The sequence below is a fragment of the Corythoichthys intestinalis genome, chromosome 7 (genome assembly GCF_030265065.1).
Source record: "Corythoichthys intestinalis isolate RoL2023-P3 chromosome 7, ASM3026506v1, whole genome shotgun sequence".
Taxonomy (NCBI): domain Eukaryota; kingdom Metazoa; phylum Chordata; class Actinopteri; order Syngnathiformes; family Syngnathidae; genus Corythoichthys; species Corythoichthys intestinalis.
Window position 1 is genome coordinate 51,109,035 of NC_080401.1, and position 15,496 is coordinate 51,124,530.

At 39.6% G+C, this 15,496-nt stretch overlaps 1 protein-coding gene across 3 annotated transcripts in view; it reads right to left on the reverse strand.

The window, feature by feature from the left end:
* The window catches only part of LOC130918608 (unconventional myosin-VIIb), a 49,140-nt gene that overhangs the window by 26,307 nt on the left and 7,337 nt on the right, over window positions 1-15,496 (reverse strand). For all 3 annotated transcript variants that reach the window (XM_057840446.1, XM_057840445.1, XM_057840444.1), the window contains 12 exons: window positions 13,265-13,418; window positions 12,541-12,617; window positions 12,364-12,483; window positions 8,641-8,780; window positions 8,236-8,446; window positions 8,022-8,157; window positions 7,749-7,924; window positions 5,292-5,432; window positions 5,063-5,221; window positions 3,164-3,256; window positions 3,007-3,101; window positions 63-147 (listed from right to left, as the gene is read on the reverse strand). In XM_057840446.1, coding sequence (XP_057696429.1) covers window positions 63-147; window positions 3,007-3,101; window positions 3,164-3,256; window positions 5,063-5,221; window positions 5,292-5,432; window positions 7,749-7,924; window positions 8,022-8,157; window positions 8,236-8,446; window positions 8,641-8,780; window positions 12,364-12,483; window positions 12,541-12,617; window positions 13,265-13,418 — 1,587 coding nt within the window. The remainder of the gene's footprint in view (window positions 1-62; window positions 148-3,006; window positions 3,102-3,163; window positions 3,257-5,062; window positions 5,222-5,291; window positions 5,433-7,748; window positions 7,925-8,021; window positions 8,158-8,235; window positions 8,447-8,640; window positions 8,781-12,363; window positions 12,484-12,540; window positions 12,618-13,264; window positions 13,419-15,496) is intronic.

Genomic DNA, 15,496 nt, shown 5'->3' on the forward strand with positions numbered 1-15,496 from the left:
TCTAAAATCGTTTTGTGAGTACTGGTAATGTATAATGCGAATGTAAAGTTGCCTAGACTTACCACCCGGTACACTTGTCTTCCTTTGTGTCCTCGCCAGTGTTTCTGGATTACGAGAGCGGCTGCTCTTTTCTTTACGAACTGTTTCCTACAAAGAGCCATTTAAAAAAATGACTCAACAGTAATGAGAATTCATGTGAATCCATTAGTTTTTTACAGAAGCCTATTGCTGCCACCCAAAAAAAAAAAAAAACATGATAGTATCACGTTTTTACATGAGAGTATCACATTTTCACATGTTAATTATTATGTTTTTACATAATAGTATCATATTTTTACATGGTAGTTCACATTTTTACATGATAGTATCATGTTTTCACATGATAATTATCACATTTTCACATGATAATTATACGTTTTTACATGATAGTATCACTTTTTTATATGATAATTATTACTTTTTTACATGATGGTGTCACATTTTTATATAATAGTATCACATTTTTACTAGGGCTGTCAAAGTTATCGCGTTAACGGGCGGTAATTAATTTTTTAAATTAATCACGTTAAAATTTTTGACGCAATTAACACACATTGCCCGCTCAGATTAAAATGACAGCAGTGTAATGTCCGCTTGTTACCTGTTTTTTGTTGTTTGGCGCCCTCTGCTGGCGCTTGGGTCTAAATGATTTTATGGGTTCGGGGAGTGAGCATCGTGTAATGACATCAACAATGGCGAGCTACTAGTTTATTTTTTGATTGAAAAATTTACAAATTTTAATAAAACGAAAACATTAAGAGGGGTTTTAATATAAAATTTCTATAACTTGTACTAACATTTATCTTTTAAGAAGTTAAAAAGAAGTTTTTCTATCCATGGATCGCTTTAAGAGAATGTTAATAATGTTAATGTCATCTTGTTGATTTATTGTTATAATAAACAAATACAGTACTTATGTACCGTATGTTGAATGTACATATCCGTCTTGTGTCTTATCTTTTCATTCCAACAATAATTTACAGAAAAGTATGGCATATTTTATAGATGGTTTGAATTGTGATTAATTACAATTAATTTTTAAGCTGTAATTAACTCGATTAAAAATTTTAATTGTTTGACAGCCCTAATTTTTACATTATAGTATCACGTTTTCACATGATAATTATCACATTTTCACATGATAGTAATACATTTTTACATGATCGTATCACGTTTTTATATGATAGCTATTACTTTTTTACATGATCGTGTCACATTTTTACATAATAGTATCACGTTTTTTGCGTTCCGCGGAGATATCCGATTTAATGCCAGGTTCTTCCAGTCACTCACACCTTTGCGAAACGAATCCTCACTATGGTGAGTTTGAAAATGGCGGCAGGCAAAACAGGAGACTGCATCCTTTTTGACTGAATATTCCAGCTAGGAATATTTCTAATAATACATTGAAAATAGGGCTGTCAAACGTTTAAAATTTTGAATCGAGTTAATTACAGCTTAAAAATTAATTAATCGTAATTAATCGCAATTCAAACCATCTATAGAATATGCCATATTTTTCTGTAAATTATTGTTGGAATGGAAAGATAAGACACAAGACGGATATATACATTCAACATACGGTACATAAGTACTGTATTTGTTTATTATAACAATAAATCAACAAGATGGCATTAACATTATTAACATTCTCTTAAAGCGATCCATGGATAGAAAAACTTCTTTTTTACTTCTTAAAAGATAAATGTTAGTACAAGTTATAGAAATTTTATATTAAAACCCCTCTCAATGTTTTAGTTTTATTAAAATTTGTAAAATTTTCAATCAAAAAATAAACTAGTAGCTTGCCATTGTTGATGTCAATAATTACACCATGCTCACTCATGGTACTAACCCATAAAATCAGTTGGACCCAAACGCCAGCAGAGGGCGCCAAACACCAAAAAACAAGTAACAAGCGGACATTACACTGTACTGTCATTTTAATATGTTTGAGCGGGGCATGTGCGTTAATTGCGTCGAATATTTTAACGTGATTAATTTTAAAAAGTGAATTACCGCCCGTTAACGCGATAATTTTGACAGCCCTAGTTTTTACATAATTATCAAATTTTTACATGTTAATTATCACGTTTTTATAGTATCACGTTTTTGCTTGATATCACATTTTACTTGATATTTATCACGTTTTCAGGTGATAATTATCACGTTTTCACATGATGGTATCAGATTTTTACATGATAGTGTCACATTTTTAAATAATATCTGATTTTTACATAATAATTACCACATTTTTACTTTATAGTATCACGGTTTTACATGATCACATTTTAACATGATATTTATAACGTTTTCTCATGATAATTATCACGTTTACAAATGGTAGTATCATATTTTTACGATAGTAATCCGTTTTTACATGATAGTGTCACATTTTTAATTAATATCCAATTTTTACATAATAATTATTACATTTTTACATTATAGTATCACGTTTTTACGTGATCACATTTTAACATATTTGTAACGTTTTCTCATGATAATTATCACATTTTCACATGGTATCATATTTTTACATGATGGTAATCCGTTTTTACATGATAGTGTCACATTTTTACCATTAATTATCACATTTTTACATTATAGTATCACGTTTTTACATGCTATGCCATCAAATTTTTGAATGATATCACGTTTTCACATGATAATTATCTCGTTTTCAAGATAGTATCACGTTTTTACATGATAGTTAAACGTTTTTACGTGGTAGTATTACATTTTACATGACAAATATCACGTTTTTACATGATGGTATCATGTTTTTACATGGTATCACATTTTTACATGATAATTATCACGTTTTCACATGATAGTATCACGTTTTTACATTATACTATTAATTTAGAAAACGTGATAACTATCATGCATAATTGTGAAAGACTCTTTTTTTTTTTTTTTCTAAGCGGCAGCACTACGCTTCCTTCGTTTTTTTATATGTTGTACTACCTGTATTTGTAGCCCCGTAGAACCTTTTGAATCAAAAGTGCCTTGACATTCAGTTCTTTCATCCGTTCCACTTCCAGCAAGGTGTCATGGAAGTCCTGATGAACAAGTTTTTTTAGTTTTCATTAGAAAATTTAAAAAAAAAAAAAAGGCAACTAACCTTAAGGAAGATCTTTGTCTTTCCAGTCTTCCAGTCTCCCTCGCCACTCAGCAAAGATTCACAGATACTTTCACAGCAATTTTCTTTGCTTTCCTGTCCACATGAAGACGGACAAAGAATATTTTATAGACTTGAGGATCGAAAAACCAATATACAAACTAGAGATTTCCCAATCCGATACTGATCCAATACGGCTATTATAGGAGTATCGTACTGTGACGATCGGATTTGGTGACAAGATCGGATCCGATACAGTAGTTGAGTGTTTTCAGTACCCTCATGCTTTTTGGCTACTGTAAATCAAACCACTAGGTGAATATGTCCCGTGAGTGAGACTGCTGCTCTTTAGAAACTAATGATAGTAACAGAGCATTGTGTAATATTCTTTAAGAGTACCAGCAGAGCTCCTAAACTATTAGTTTGAGCATTAGCACCAAGTCAAAACGAAGAATTCCACATTTGATAATGAGCCAAGACCAAGAGTGTGAGGTGCTAATACGATCGATCGAGTCAGATCACGTCCTTTTCAATCAATCATCAATCAATCAAATTTATTTATATAGCCCTTTACAAAACCCGAAAGGCCCTCAAAGTGCTTTACAACAAAACATGGCTCAAGATAAATAAAAGGCAGGAAAATATTATACAATGACATTTAAAAAATAAAATAAAACAAAGACAGCGTATCGCAATAAAAGTCCAGCAAATAAAACAATAAAACCGATAAAATCCAAAAACATTAAAAAAGCCCTTAAGCTAATAAACCAGGCTATCCTAATCTTTGTAAAAGTATCAGAATCGGCAAAAATTTATCGGACATGCCTTTTTTTATATATATATTTTTTTTATTTAAATCGTTTTCTAATTAGATATAAGGTTACAGACAAAATGTCTTACACTCATCCAGAGTAGTTTTGGCTTAAAGTAGGGCTATCAAATTTATTGCGTTAACGGCGGTAATTATTTTTTCTTAATTGATCACGTTAAATAATTAACGCATGCGCTGCACGACCCACTCACGCATTGTCACGGCCAATTTATAAAGACGCTGTTTTACCAATATATAGAGCTAAATGCAACGTATAATGAGTAGAGAGAATTTTGACAGCCTTTTTTTATTTGGCTAAAGCCTTACATTCCCTCTCTCAGCAATTAAAATTAGCGTGGGAGGCAATGTGGGGAAGAAAGGTAGTAGTTGATCATTTTCTTAACACACCATGTTCTTTCCCAGCGCAGAGAATATATATCAATTGGTGCCCCTGCGCACAGTCATGGTTGCACTTCCCATCATGCATTTGGGTTGAATTGGCTGCAGTATCATTTACTGAAAGCTCAACAAATACACTAGATGGCAATATTTAGTCACAATATACAAAGTCACATTTATCCTTTAAGAATTAAAAGTCTTTCTATCCGTGGATCCCTCTCACAGAAAGAATGTTAATAATGTAAATGCCATCTTGAGGATTTATTGTCATAATAAACAAATACAGTACTTATGTACTGTATGCTGAATGTATATATTCGTCCGAGTTTTATTCATTTTTTTCTTAATGCATTGCCAAAATGTATATGATCGGGAAAAATTATCGGGAATGATTGGAATTGAATCGGGAGCAAAAAAAAAAAAACAATCGGATCGGGAAATATCGGGATCGGCAGATACTCAAACTAAAACGATCGGGATCTGATCGGGAGCAAAAAAAACATGATCGGAACAACCCTAGCTAATACCAAGCAAAGACCAATAATTTAGGTAACCAAGACTAGTGCTTAAACACCAGGGATACAAACCAAGTCAAAACAACACTTTGAAAGGTTAAGAGTAAGTCAGAATCAACAATTCAAGGACTAAGGCGAATTCAAGAAAGATTCCAGGTAGCCGGCAAGTCTACGCACCTTTTGTGGGTCGCAGATGTAGGTTTTCAGAAGAACTCTGTAGCGCTCCAGAAACTCATCAAATGTGTAGCGCACCGGATAGCCGGCTTTGCGGATCCTGATGGTCTCCATCATTCCAGAGTAGCGCAGCTGACGCAGGCACAGCTCCCTGTCAAATAGCTGAATACACAATAAAACACAAATCAAAAATGTCTTCTTGTGTTATTGTTGTGATTTGTCTCGTACTGACCATTGGCTTTTTGTAGTCATTGGGTTTAATGCAGCGGATGAAATAGGGTTGACACACCATCAGAGTTTTCATCAGGGAGTCCAGGGATTGACGGAATTGACCAGTCAGTGTGGGAACTCTTTTCTTGCCATCATTAGTTTGCTGGCACATAAACATAAGACATATTAATTAGACTTCCACCAAGTCTATAATTAGAGTTTTAGGACAGGGTTGTGGTCATAGATTCTTAGACGAGTTGCAGCTTGAAGCAGATGGTACCGTTTGTCGTAGGCACCGTCTAACTGTTTGCATTACTCTAACACACTTAGTATAATCAATCAGGGGATAGTATAGTTTCTCATATTCACTGTAGGACTGTTTGTATTACTCTAACACACCTAATATAAAAAAAATAGCACTTATACCATAGTTTAATGAAAAGAAGCAGAATATAGGGCATAAAAGATACACAATGCCATCTTATCACAGAAGCCCAACATGTGCGTCATGAGCAAGATTGACGCACCAACTCTCGCAATCAGTTCTCCCGGGTACTCCAGGACAAAGAGCAGGGCGTTCTGTCCGAAAACAAGTAGCATCGGAGAACGCCCGATATCCAACTGATAACACAACTGACAAGACTCCAAGAGCCCGCTTTGACGCTGAGGTGGCGGAATCCACATCCTCGTTTCCCGGACAACAGTAACTCCCAAATCCTCCTGTCCAATCCACAAAAGACAATAATCCCAAACACACCCTTCTTCGTCCTTCTTCAAACCCTTCTCCCTGCCCACGGCCGGCCTCGCGAGAGCTTTAAAAAGACTGAACATTTTGATAACAACTGTCGCTTCTCGGGGACATTTCGATGTATCCGTTGTTTTGCTGACCCTGGATCCAGTATAGACCCCAATCACGTGACGTCACAACTCCGCCCTCCTGACTGGTGCCGCCATACTGTCCGTCAGATCATCGTGTTTACATATTACCTCTACATACATTCCTCCTAATACTGCGTGTTTTTCTGCTTGTCTAAGGAATCACCGCCTAGTAAACGAACCCAAAAACCTTCCTGACAATCGTTAGCATTAATTAATCAAAATGGTGAAGGCATGTGTGGCGGTTGGTTGCAGTAACAGAGAAGATAAACGGTCATTTTATTAGTTGCTGTATGCCCATTGTTAAAAGGGCAAATCTCTAAAGCATCACAGTTTGTTTATCTCGGTCTATGATGCGTTTGTGTCGACAACCGTCAGACAGCGGCGAAAACATCAATATGATGCCAACACGATCGCAGACATCATCAGACGGAGACTACGAAGCTCGTCGCCACGGTCGTGCAGCAAGAAGGTGAGCGCAACAACAGGTGTTGTGCCAAAAAATAGCCGCCCTGCGTGAAATGTCCTCCCTGACGGGAGCGCGCACACGGAAACGACTTTCTTGTACCGTGAATATGTATTATTTTACTCTGCTTCAACTAATAAATGTCATACCTGTGTGATTGTCATTGGGATCTGGTCGTGAAAACCTGTAGACTAATACATTTCTGTTCAAAGATGGTTATGTGGCCCAGTCCACGATTTGTTACTAAAATACAGTACTAATATTTTGTGTAATTTAATTATTTAAAACTGATCTTACAGTCGTAAATCCATTACTGTAATGCGTCCATGAAAACATTTGATGTTTTCACGTCAATAAAGCGTTATAAATAAGCGCTCCCGTCCGGGGGGACATTTCAGGCGGAGCAGCTATTTTTCGGCACACACCGGCCCGTTGTCGATCAAGTTTCATTTTACAATCGTGACAACGGTGACGCTCAGCTGACCAAATGTCGGTTTATATTCGGGCCGGTGCCGATTTTTGGTACCCGACTCCTCATCGTGACATAAACTGGAGTATGATTGGAAATTTTGTGCTCTCAGGACGAGCTCCGACGCACGGGCGGGACCCAGACGGGAGGAAACATCGGTTTGGGCATCAAATATGGATCTGGCGACTGGATCGACCGAAGCTTTTCCAAATAACGGCTTAAATGCAACTCATCCAATGAGTTTACAGCGTCTAAAAGCACCGGGGCTTCCATAATTTGCAAGTGAATCCACCTTTAGAAACTACGATCATTGACAATACGGAAACACAATGACGGACAATATGGCGGCACAATACAGCGATCACGTGATTGTGTGACGTTGGTGATTGGGGTCTATTGCCTCGCCGTCGTCTGTTTTGCCTTGTTTTTTTGACCATTGTCGACAAATAAATTGTCAACCTGTTTTCGGTGAGCCTTCTTTAAACCGTTCAGAATGGAGTCAGTACAAAGGGTTAACACCGGAGTGGACGAGCGGAATTCGGCCTCGCCGGCTGACTTGCTGGAGCAGCGCCACCGGGACACCTTCTGGTTTGGCTGTCGCTGTTCCGGCGGCTTGGCCGAGGGGGGCGAATTCCTTCAAGCTACACGATTTCTAAATGATAACTTACCCGTAGTGTGTTTTTGGGTGTGTTGATAACCATCTTGGGGTTGGCTGTGTTCTTGCTGTTGGCGTTGTTGGTGGATATCTGATCATGAAAGACTAGTTTCAGCAGCTTGTTACTGGATGTCTCAACCAGTTGGATTAAGTCTGGACTGAGGGCATCGCGGTTCTTCTCTAAGAAACCTTCAGGAAAACAAAAAGCGTTGAAGGTTCTTGTTTTGTTTGACTTCATTAGCTCTTCTCAACATGAACAAAATATTAATATAGTTTTTAGCATTACCTTTGGAGTCGTAGTGGACGATGCCTGCGAAATGACTGATTCCAAACTGAGTCTCATAGTTGTTCTTAGGGGAAATGTAAATGCTCCCTTTCCCGTGGACCTGATTCATTTTTTGTAGCAATGTGGTATCTGTACCCTGAAGAGTCACAACCACCAAAAACACTTTAGACCTCATGAAACAGGACACAGACCTGAAAAATGATCAATTTCAGACCTTGGGGAAGTTGCTTTCCTCGTCTATGAGGGCTAGAATGTTGAGGGCCTTGTTGGCAAGCACATCCAAGGTTTCCTGGTTGTCCTTGTAGTTGATACGCTCCCAAACAATGCTTTCCCGGGCGTACTCTTCTTGTTCCAGTTTGAACACATGCTTGACGAAAAACTGCTGCAGTTGTTCATTAGCGTAGTTGATGCAGAGTTGCTCAAAGCTGCAAAGATGAGGAAACAAACAAGTACAACCTTACTGTACTGTACTGTGGATTCAAGTGTTTAAATGACCACTTTAACTACAGTATTTCTGCTTAAATACAAAGTAGTTATGCCATTTTTGTGAATTTGCGAAAACAACATAGCTAAAGAGCCTTATCGTAGATCATGGACTTTCAAGGAGGAGAACACTGACCTGTTTGTGTTGAAGTTCTCAAAGCCAAAGATGTCGAGGAGGCCGATGGACTGCCTGACCTCATCGGACTCCCCAGGCGGCTTGTGAATGGCCGCATTGATTTTGTCCACCACCCAAATGAAAAGACGGCCATAAATAGCCTGGCAGACCGTAAAAAAAATAATATCTGTCATAAAGTGGGTCCAATGAGGCACAAGAGGTCCACACATACACTCGTGATGTGTTCATCCATGCATATAGTGGATTATCGTCTTCATCAACAGAACAAAATATCCACTTGAGAAACTCTTCACTTTATGGCTGTCTGCATTCTTGTTAAACTACTATTTAATCAAGATGGCTACCTTGTACTAACAGTATATTTTTTAGATCATATTGATCTATTTCTTTAAAATATAGTGAGAATCCTAAATAATTTCAGTAATCAAAATAAAATCAAAAAGGGCTCTTCGGTCCCTGTACAACCGGGGTCAGAGTTTGGTCCGCATTGCTGGCAGTAACTCAAATTCATTCCCAGTCAGGGTTGGACTCCACCAAGGTTGCCCTTTTACACCGATTCTGTTCATAATTTTTGTGGACAGAATTTCTAGGCGCAGCCGAAGCGTTGAGAAGGTCCGGTTTGGTGGCCTTAGCATTGCATCTTTGCTTTTTGCAGATGATGTGGTGCTTTTGGCTTCATCAAAATGTGATCTCCAACTCTCACTGGAATGGTTCGTAGTCGAGTGTGAAGTGGTCGGGATGAAGATCAGCACCTTCAAATCCGACCAAGATCATCAGTAGGAAAAGTGTGGCGTGCGCTCTCCGTGTCGGGGATGAGATCGTGCCCCATGTGGAGGAGTTCAAGTATCTTAGGTCTTGCTCACGAGTGAGGGTAGGAGGGAGCGGGAGATCGACAAGCAGATCGGTTCAGTGATGCGGAATCTGCACCGGTCCGTAGTGGTGAAGAAGGAGCTGAAGCTCTCAGTTTACCAATCGATCTACGTTTCTACCCTCACCTGTGGTCACGAGCTGTGGTCATGACCGAAAGAACAAGATCCCAGATACAAGCGGCCGAGATCAGTTTCCTCCACAGGGTGGCCAGGCTCTCCGTTAGAGATAGGGTGAGAAGCTAGGTCATCCGGGAGGGACTCGGTGTCAAGTCGCTACTCCTCCAGCATTGAGAGGAGCCAATTGAGGTGGCTCGGACATCTGGTTCGGATGCCACCTGGACGCCTCCCTGGAGCGGTGTTCCGGGCATGTCCCACCAGTGGGAAACCCCAGGGACGATCAAGGACACGCTGGAGAGAAGCTGAAGTGGTTGGGGAGAGGGAAGTCTGGGCTTTCTTGCTAAAGCTGCTGACACCGCAACCTACGGTGGCCGAGAGGTGTCAGGCGAAATCCAAAGTCCAAACACTTTGCAAATAGAAAAAGCACGTACCCCAATTGCAAACGCTTTGCAAAAGAAAAAAAGCACAAATGCAAACTGCCACAACACGATCCCCAATTCCTAAAGCGCGATCGCAAATTGGCAAAAGCACGAACCCCAATTGCCACAACACGACAGCAAATAGCTCGCAGCACGAATGCAAATTGCCACAACACAATCCCCAATTCCTAAAGCGCGATTGCAAATTGACAAAAGCACGAACGCCAATTGCCACAACACGACAGCAAATGGCTCGCAGCACGACCGCAAAAGGCTCGCAAGACAATTGCAAAGACGAAAGACGCAAATTTATTCAAAAAATGATGTTAATCGTTTGTGCTGCAACGGTTTTGTAGATACAGTATTATGCTTTTATTGAGATATTAATTTCGAGTGGGGACGTCACTTGTAGCTTTTTTCTTAGCTTAGCTCCCGCAGCTAATGGAGCGTACCAACTCTCTCAATAACAGAGGGGCGTCCTAACAACTAACATGAAAAGAACACAAAAAAATTCGGAACCATTTTGCAGTAAATGAGGGGCTGAGAGGGACGTCATCACTCGAAACTAATATCTCAAGCCCCCCAATTCACCGCAAAAGGGACCCGAATTTTTTTTGTGCTCTGTTCATGTTAGTTGTTTTGACGCCCCTCTGTTATTGAGAGAGTTGGTACGCTCCATTAGCTGCGGGAGCTAAGCTAAGAAAAAAGCTACGAGTGACGTCCCCACTCGAAATTAATATCTCAATAAAAGCATAATACTGTATCTACAAAACCGTTGCAGCACAAACGATTAACATCATTTTTTAATAAATTTGCGTCTGATGGATGGGGGCAACTTTGATGCAACCGTAGAGATGGTCACAAAGCACAAATAGCAAAATGTCGTCTTATTCATTATTATTTTTATTTATTTTTTTAACTCCTGGGTCATCGTCTATGCAATTGTCTTGCGACCCTTTTGCGGTCGTGCTGCGAACCATTTGCTGTCGTGTTGTGGCAATTGGCGTTCATGCTTTTGCCAGTTTTCAATCGCGCTTTAGGAATTGGGGATTGTGTTGTGGCAATTTGCATTCGTACTGCGAGCCATTTGCTGTCGTGTTGTGGCAATTGGGGTTCGTGCTTTTGCCAATTTGCGATCGCGCTTTAGGAATTGGGGATCGTGTTGTGGCAGTTTGCATTTGTGCTTTTTGTCTTTTGCAAAGCCTTTGCAATTGGGGTTCGTGCTTTTTCTATTTGCAAAGTGTTTGGACTTTGCATTTCGCTTGACACCTCTCGGCCACTGTAGCAACCTGACCCCAGATTAAGCGGTGGGTGGGTGCGCAACCTTACCCCAGATTAAGCGGTTTTGGATGGATGGATGGATGGATGGATGGATGGATGGATGGATGGATGGATGGATGGATGGATGGATGGATGGATGGATGGATGGATGGATGGATGGATGGATGGATGGATGGATGGATGGATGGATGGATGGATGGATGGATGGATGGATGGATGGATGGATGGATGGATGGATGGATGGATGGATGGATGGATGGATGGATGGATGGATGGATGGATGGATGGATGGATGGATGGATGGATGGATGGATGGATGGATGGATGGATGGATGGATGGATGGATGGATGGATGGATGGATGGATGGATGGATGGATGGATGGATGGATGGATGGATGGATGGATGGATGGATGGATGGATGGATGGATGGATGGATGGATGGATGGATGGATGGATGGATGGATGGATGGATGGATGGATGGATGGATGGATCAAATCAAGACTTAAAGCAATTGAGGCAAAGTCCAGACAAGTCTTGAGGAGCCAAAATCAAGTCAAGACTAAGGCCTCAGACTGGCAGCCAAAATCCGATTTTTAGCCAATCCCAGATTGAAACTGGATGTCTCTTTTATAGTTTGAACAGTGACAAAACACAGATATCCGATTTTTGTGAGACGGATTGAAACAACATAAGGGAAGTAGTGTTATATCAGATATGGACAAGATGCTTCTCAGTCTGGACAGCTCATATAGATTATGACTGTCCGTGACGTCACTCACGCCACAGCAACGAAGCAGATGAGTCAATAATATGGCCAAGTCTGAACAGGTCCAGATCCGATTTGGACATTTGCTTAAAATAGTGTAAACAGGCAGTCCTAAAAATCGAATTTGAGGAGGAATTCAATTGGAATCAGATATGCCTGCAGTCTGGACTCAGTCTAAGACCTTAAGGAAAGGAGTTTTAGATTTTAGGGTTTCACAGATTTGATAGCATTGTGACTTCCGTGATATAAGTGGTGACCTGCCATTTACCTTGACAAAGGCGTCCCTGCCATCCAGGGCCTGTGCCGAGTTCAAAACCTTGCTCACGCTCTCCCTGATCGTATTGAAGGACCGCTGAGTAAGGCTCTTCTCCAGAACTTTTGGGTCAACCTGAGGGATAAAGACAGTCACAGGAAGTCTTGTAAACCATCCAGTATTTTGACTCACCTCTAATAATTGGCTAGTCATGTCAAAATGCAACGACGTCAGAACATCACAGCCTTCCAGGTTGTTTACGATGGTCCCTGAAATGAGGAAGATTTAAGACAAATCAAGTTTTTGTGGCGTTAGGAATACATTGCGACAAAGACTTTGAAGTCCAAACCGAGACTTTGAGAGGGGGGACATGATTACAACTTTAGGGAATTGAAACCAAGACTAAGGATTGAGGACATGCCAACACCAAGACTTGAAGGTTGGGAGTGGGACCAAAATTAACTCTTGGAGAGATTCATACCAAGTCTCTAAGTTGAAAAAAAAAAGTCCTAACCAAATATTTGCGAGCACTGACCAAGTCAGGATGAAAATCTCTCACAGACCTTGAGAGGTTGCTGATGAATCAAGTCCAAGATTTTGAGGAGCCCAGATCAAATTATAGAACCTAGATTTTAATAAACTGAAACCAAGAATTTGAAGAGCTGATACAATAGAAATGAAGAGTCACGACCAAGATTGTTAGCTGAGACCAGTCAAATCCTAAGATACTGAGGAGTCAAGACCAAGTCAAAGAAGCTAGACTTTGAGAAACTGAAACCAAGAATTTGAAGAGCCGAGATCTAACATTTGGAGAGTCAAAACTAAGCTTGTTAGCCGAGAACAGCGAAATCCCATGACTTTGTGGTGCTAACACTAAGAATTTGATTCTACAAGCCTATAAACACACCACTCTTACCCTCGAAGTTGACATTGCCGATGTGCAGAATGGCTGCCAGAAGTTTGCAGATTTCCCAAGTGTCGTTCTCGCTGAACATCAGGATCTTCAGAGCTGAGCGGAAGTGAGCGTATTCCTTAACATCGTCACGACCTTCGCAGCTGGTGCACTTCCCCTGGTCATACAGTGCAGTACATTCAATGGTGCGTAATAATTCATGGAGAGTTGTAAGAACCAGTGTTGTTTTCGTCAATGATGACGATAACGAAAATATCTTCATCAACGAACACCTTTTTCATGACAATGACACGATAAAAATCTAAAAACGTGTTTTGGGAGACTAAAACATTACGAGTGCCAGTTTTCATCTGACAAAACGAGAACGAGGCATAAATGCGCAATAGTTTCCGTCATGTTTAGAATGTGTGACATTTTATGTGTAGTTAGCCTGCATCTTAGCAGTGTCTGGTTGTGTCACTTATGCTGCATCCCCTCAAGGCTCTCAGGGCTTGTACACACGGTAAGATTTGTTTTCTTCTCTTGCCCATAGAGAATATGCAATGTTGCTTTAGCCTTTACAGCATGGGTGTCCAAACCTGTCCTCAAGGGCTGCTGTGGGTCCTGGTTTTTGTTCCTACCAATCAAGCACAGACAGTTTAACCAATGAAGTTTGTGCTAAAACAAGCAGCACCTGACTGCAATCAACTGATTACACTTGTGAGACACCAGATTGGTGAAAAAAATGTCGTCTTGTTATGTAGGAATGAAATCCAGCACCCACTGCGGCCCAATGTGGAATAGTTTGGACCCCACTGCTTTACAGGTCTGTGATGAGTGATCATCACACACTAAATGTAGCTCCTAGCGTTAGCATAGCACTTCATACTCTTAAACTCTCGGACAACTTTTTTTACATACAGTTCGTGGTGTCCAGGTGGGTATAATTAGTTGAAAATAACGTACGGTTTTCCTGCTGAGTGTGTATTATCACTAAGTTGGCGTTGTCTTTGTAGACGCTCATATGCGCTTGTCTGTCAATGTTCATTCAAAATAGTTGGACACTTTTGTTTATTCATTTTTCGAGTAAAAAATTTTAATTTTACAGACGAAAACATTTTTAGTAAACGTCGACTAAAATACGATAATAGTCTTGGGTTTTTGTCAACAAAAACTAGAGGAAGACGTACACATTTTGTGATGACTAAAACTAATAGCATTAACGTCCACAAGACTAAGACAATGGCGAAATTTAAAAGGGTTGCCAAAAACAACACTGGTGAGAACTAATGGAGTTGAATAAGAATGGAATGTTTTTTAATACAAATGTCTTTATTTGAGTTCAGTATAAAGGTCGACCGATATTTTGACCGGCCATTACATTGGCTTTTTTAAAGATCAGCCAACATATAACCAGAATAATAGAATAACTCATTTGTTCACTATTTGGATGATATTCATTCTTGTTAAGGTCGCGGGCCGATTTATGGACTTTTTCAAGGTCTACCAATATTAGCCAATATAATACGATAACTGTTTTATTCACCGTTTAGGTGATTGTTAATCGGGATTTTGCACCACCAATGGCAAGTGATACAAAAGGAAGTAGCATTTGAAAAATGTAACTTCTAATATATACATTTACAGTATATAATCATTGTTTCAGTTGCCTTTCATTGTCAATGTATTTTAAAAAGTATATACATTGATCCCTCGCTACTTCACTATTCAAACTTCAGGCCCTAAGTCCATCACAGATTTTTTTTTTTAAGTAAAAAAAGAATACAAATGAGCCATCCTGCGCTGATCACGTAGTCTCACTCTCCCTCCTGCTGCTCTTTGTTGGTCAGGCAGTGTACTGGAGTTGCTTATTAAAGTTAACGATGATTGACAGATGTTTCATGTTTGATCTTGCTTGGAAGCAGAAACTTCAAAGCGCTGCATGCGTCAATCATCGTTTAACTTTTTAACAGTTGCTGTGGCAACTCATTGTGTGCAACTGAGCAGCTTAAGCAGATTTAAGTGGACTCACTCAATGAAACATTTAATAAAGACATGCATTTTTCTACTTTATTCTTGTTTAAAAATAATTCGGCGGGACCGTAACATGTTTCAAATTTATCATAATTATTGCATTTGAAATGCTTAAAAACAATTTATTAATTATATATACTGGACTGTCTCAGGAAATTAGAATACACAATATTCTAATTTTTTGAGACAGTCCTGTATATATCAGCCTCAAATATCTGCTTA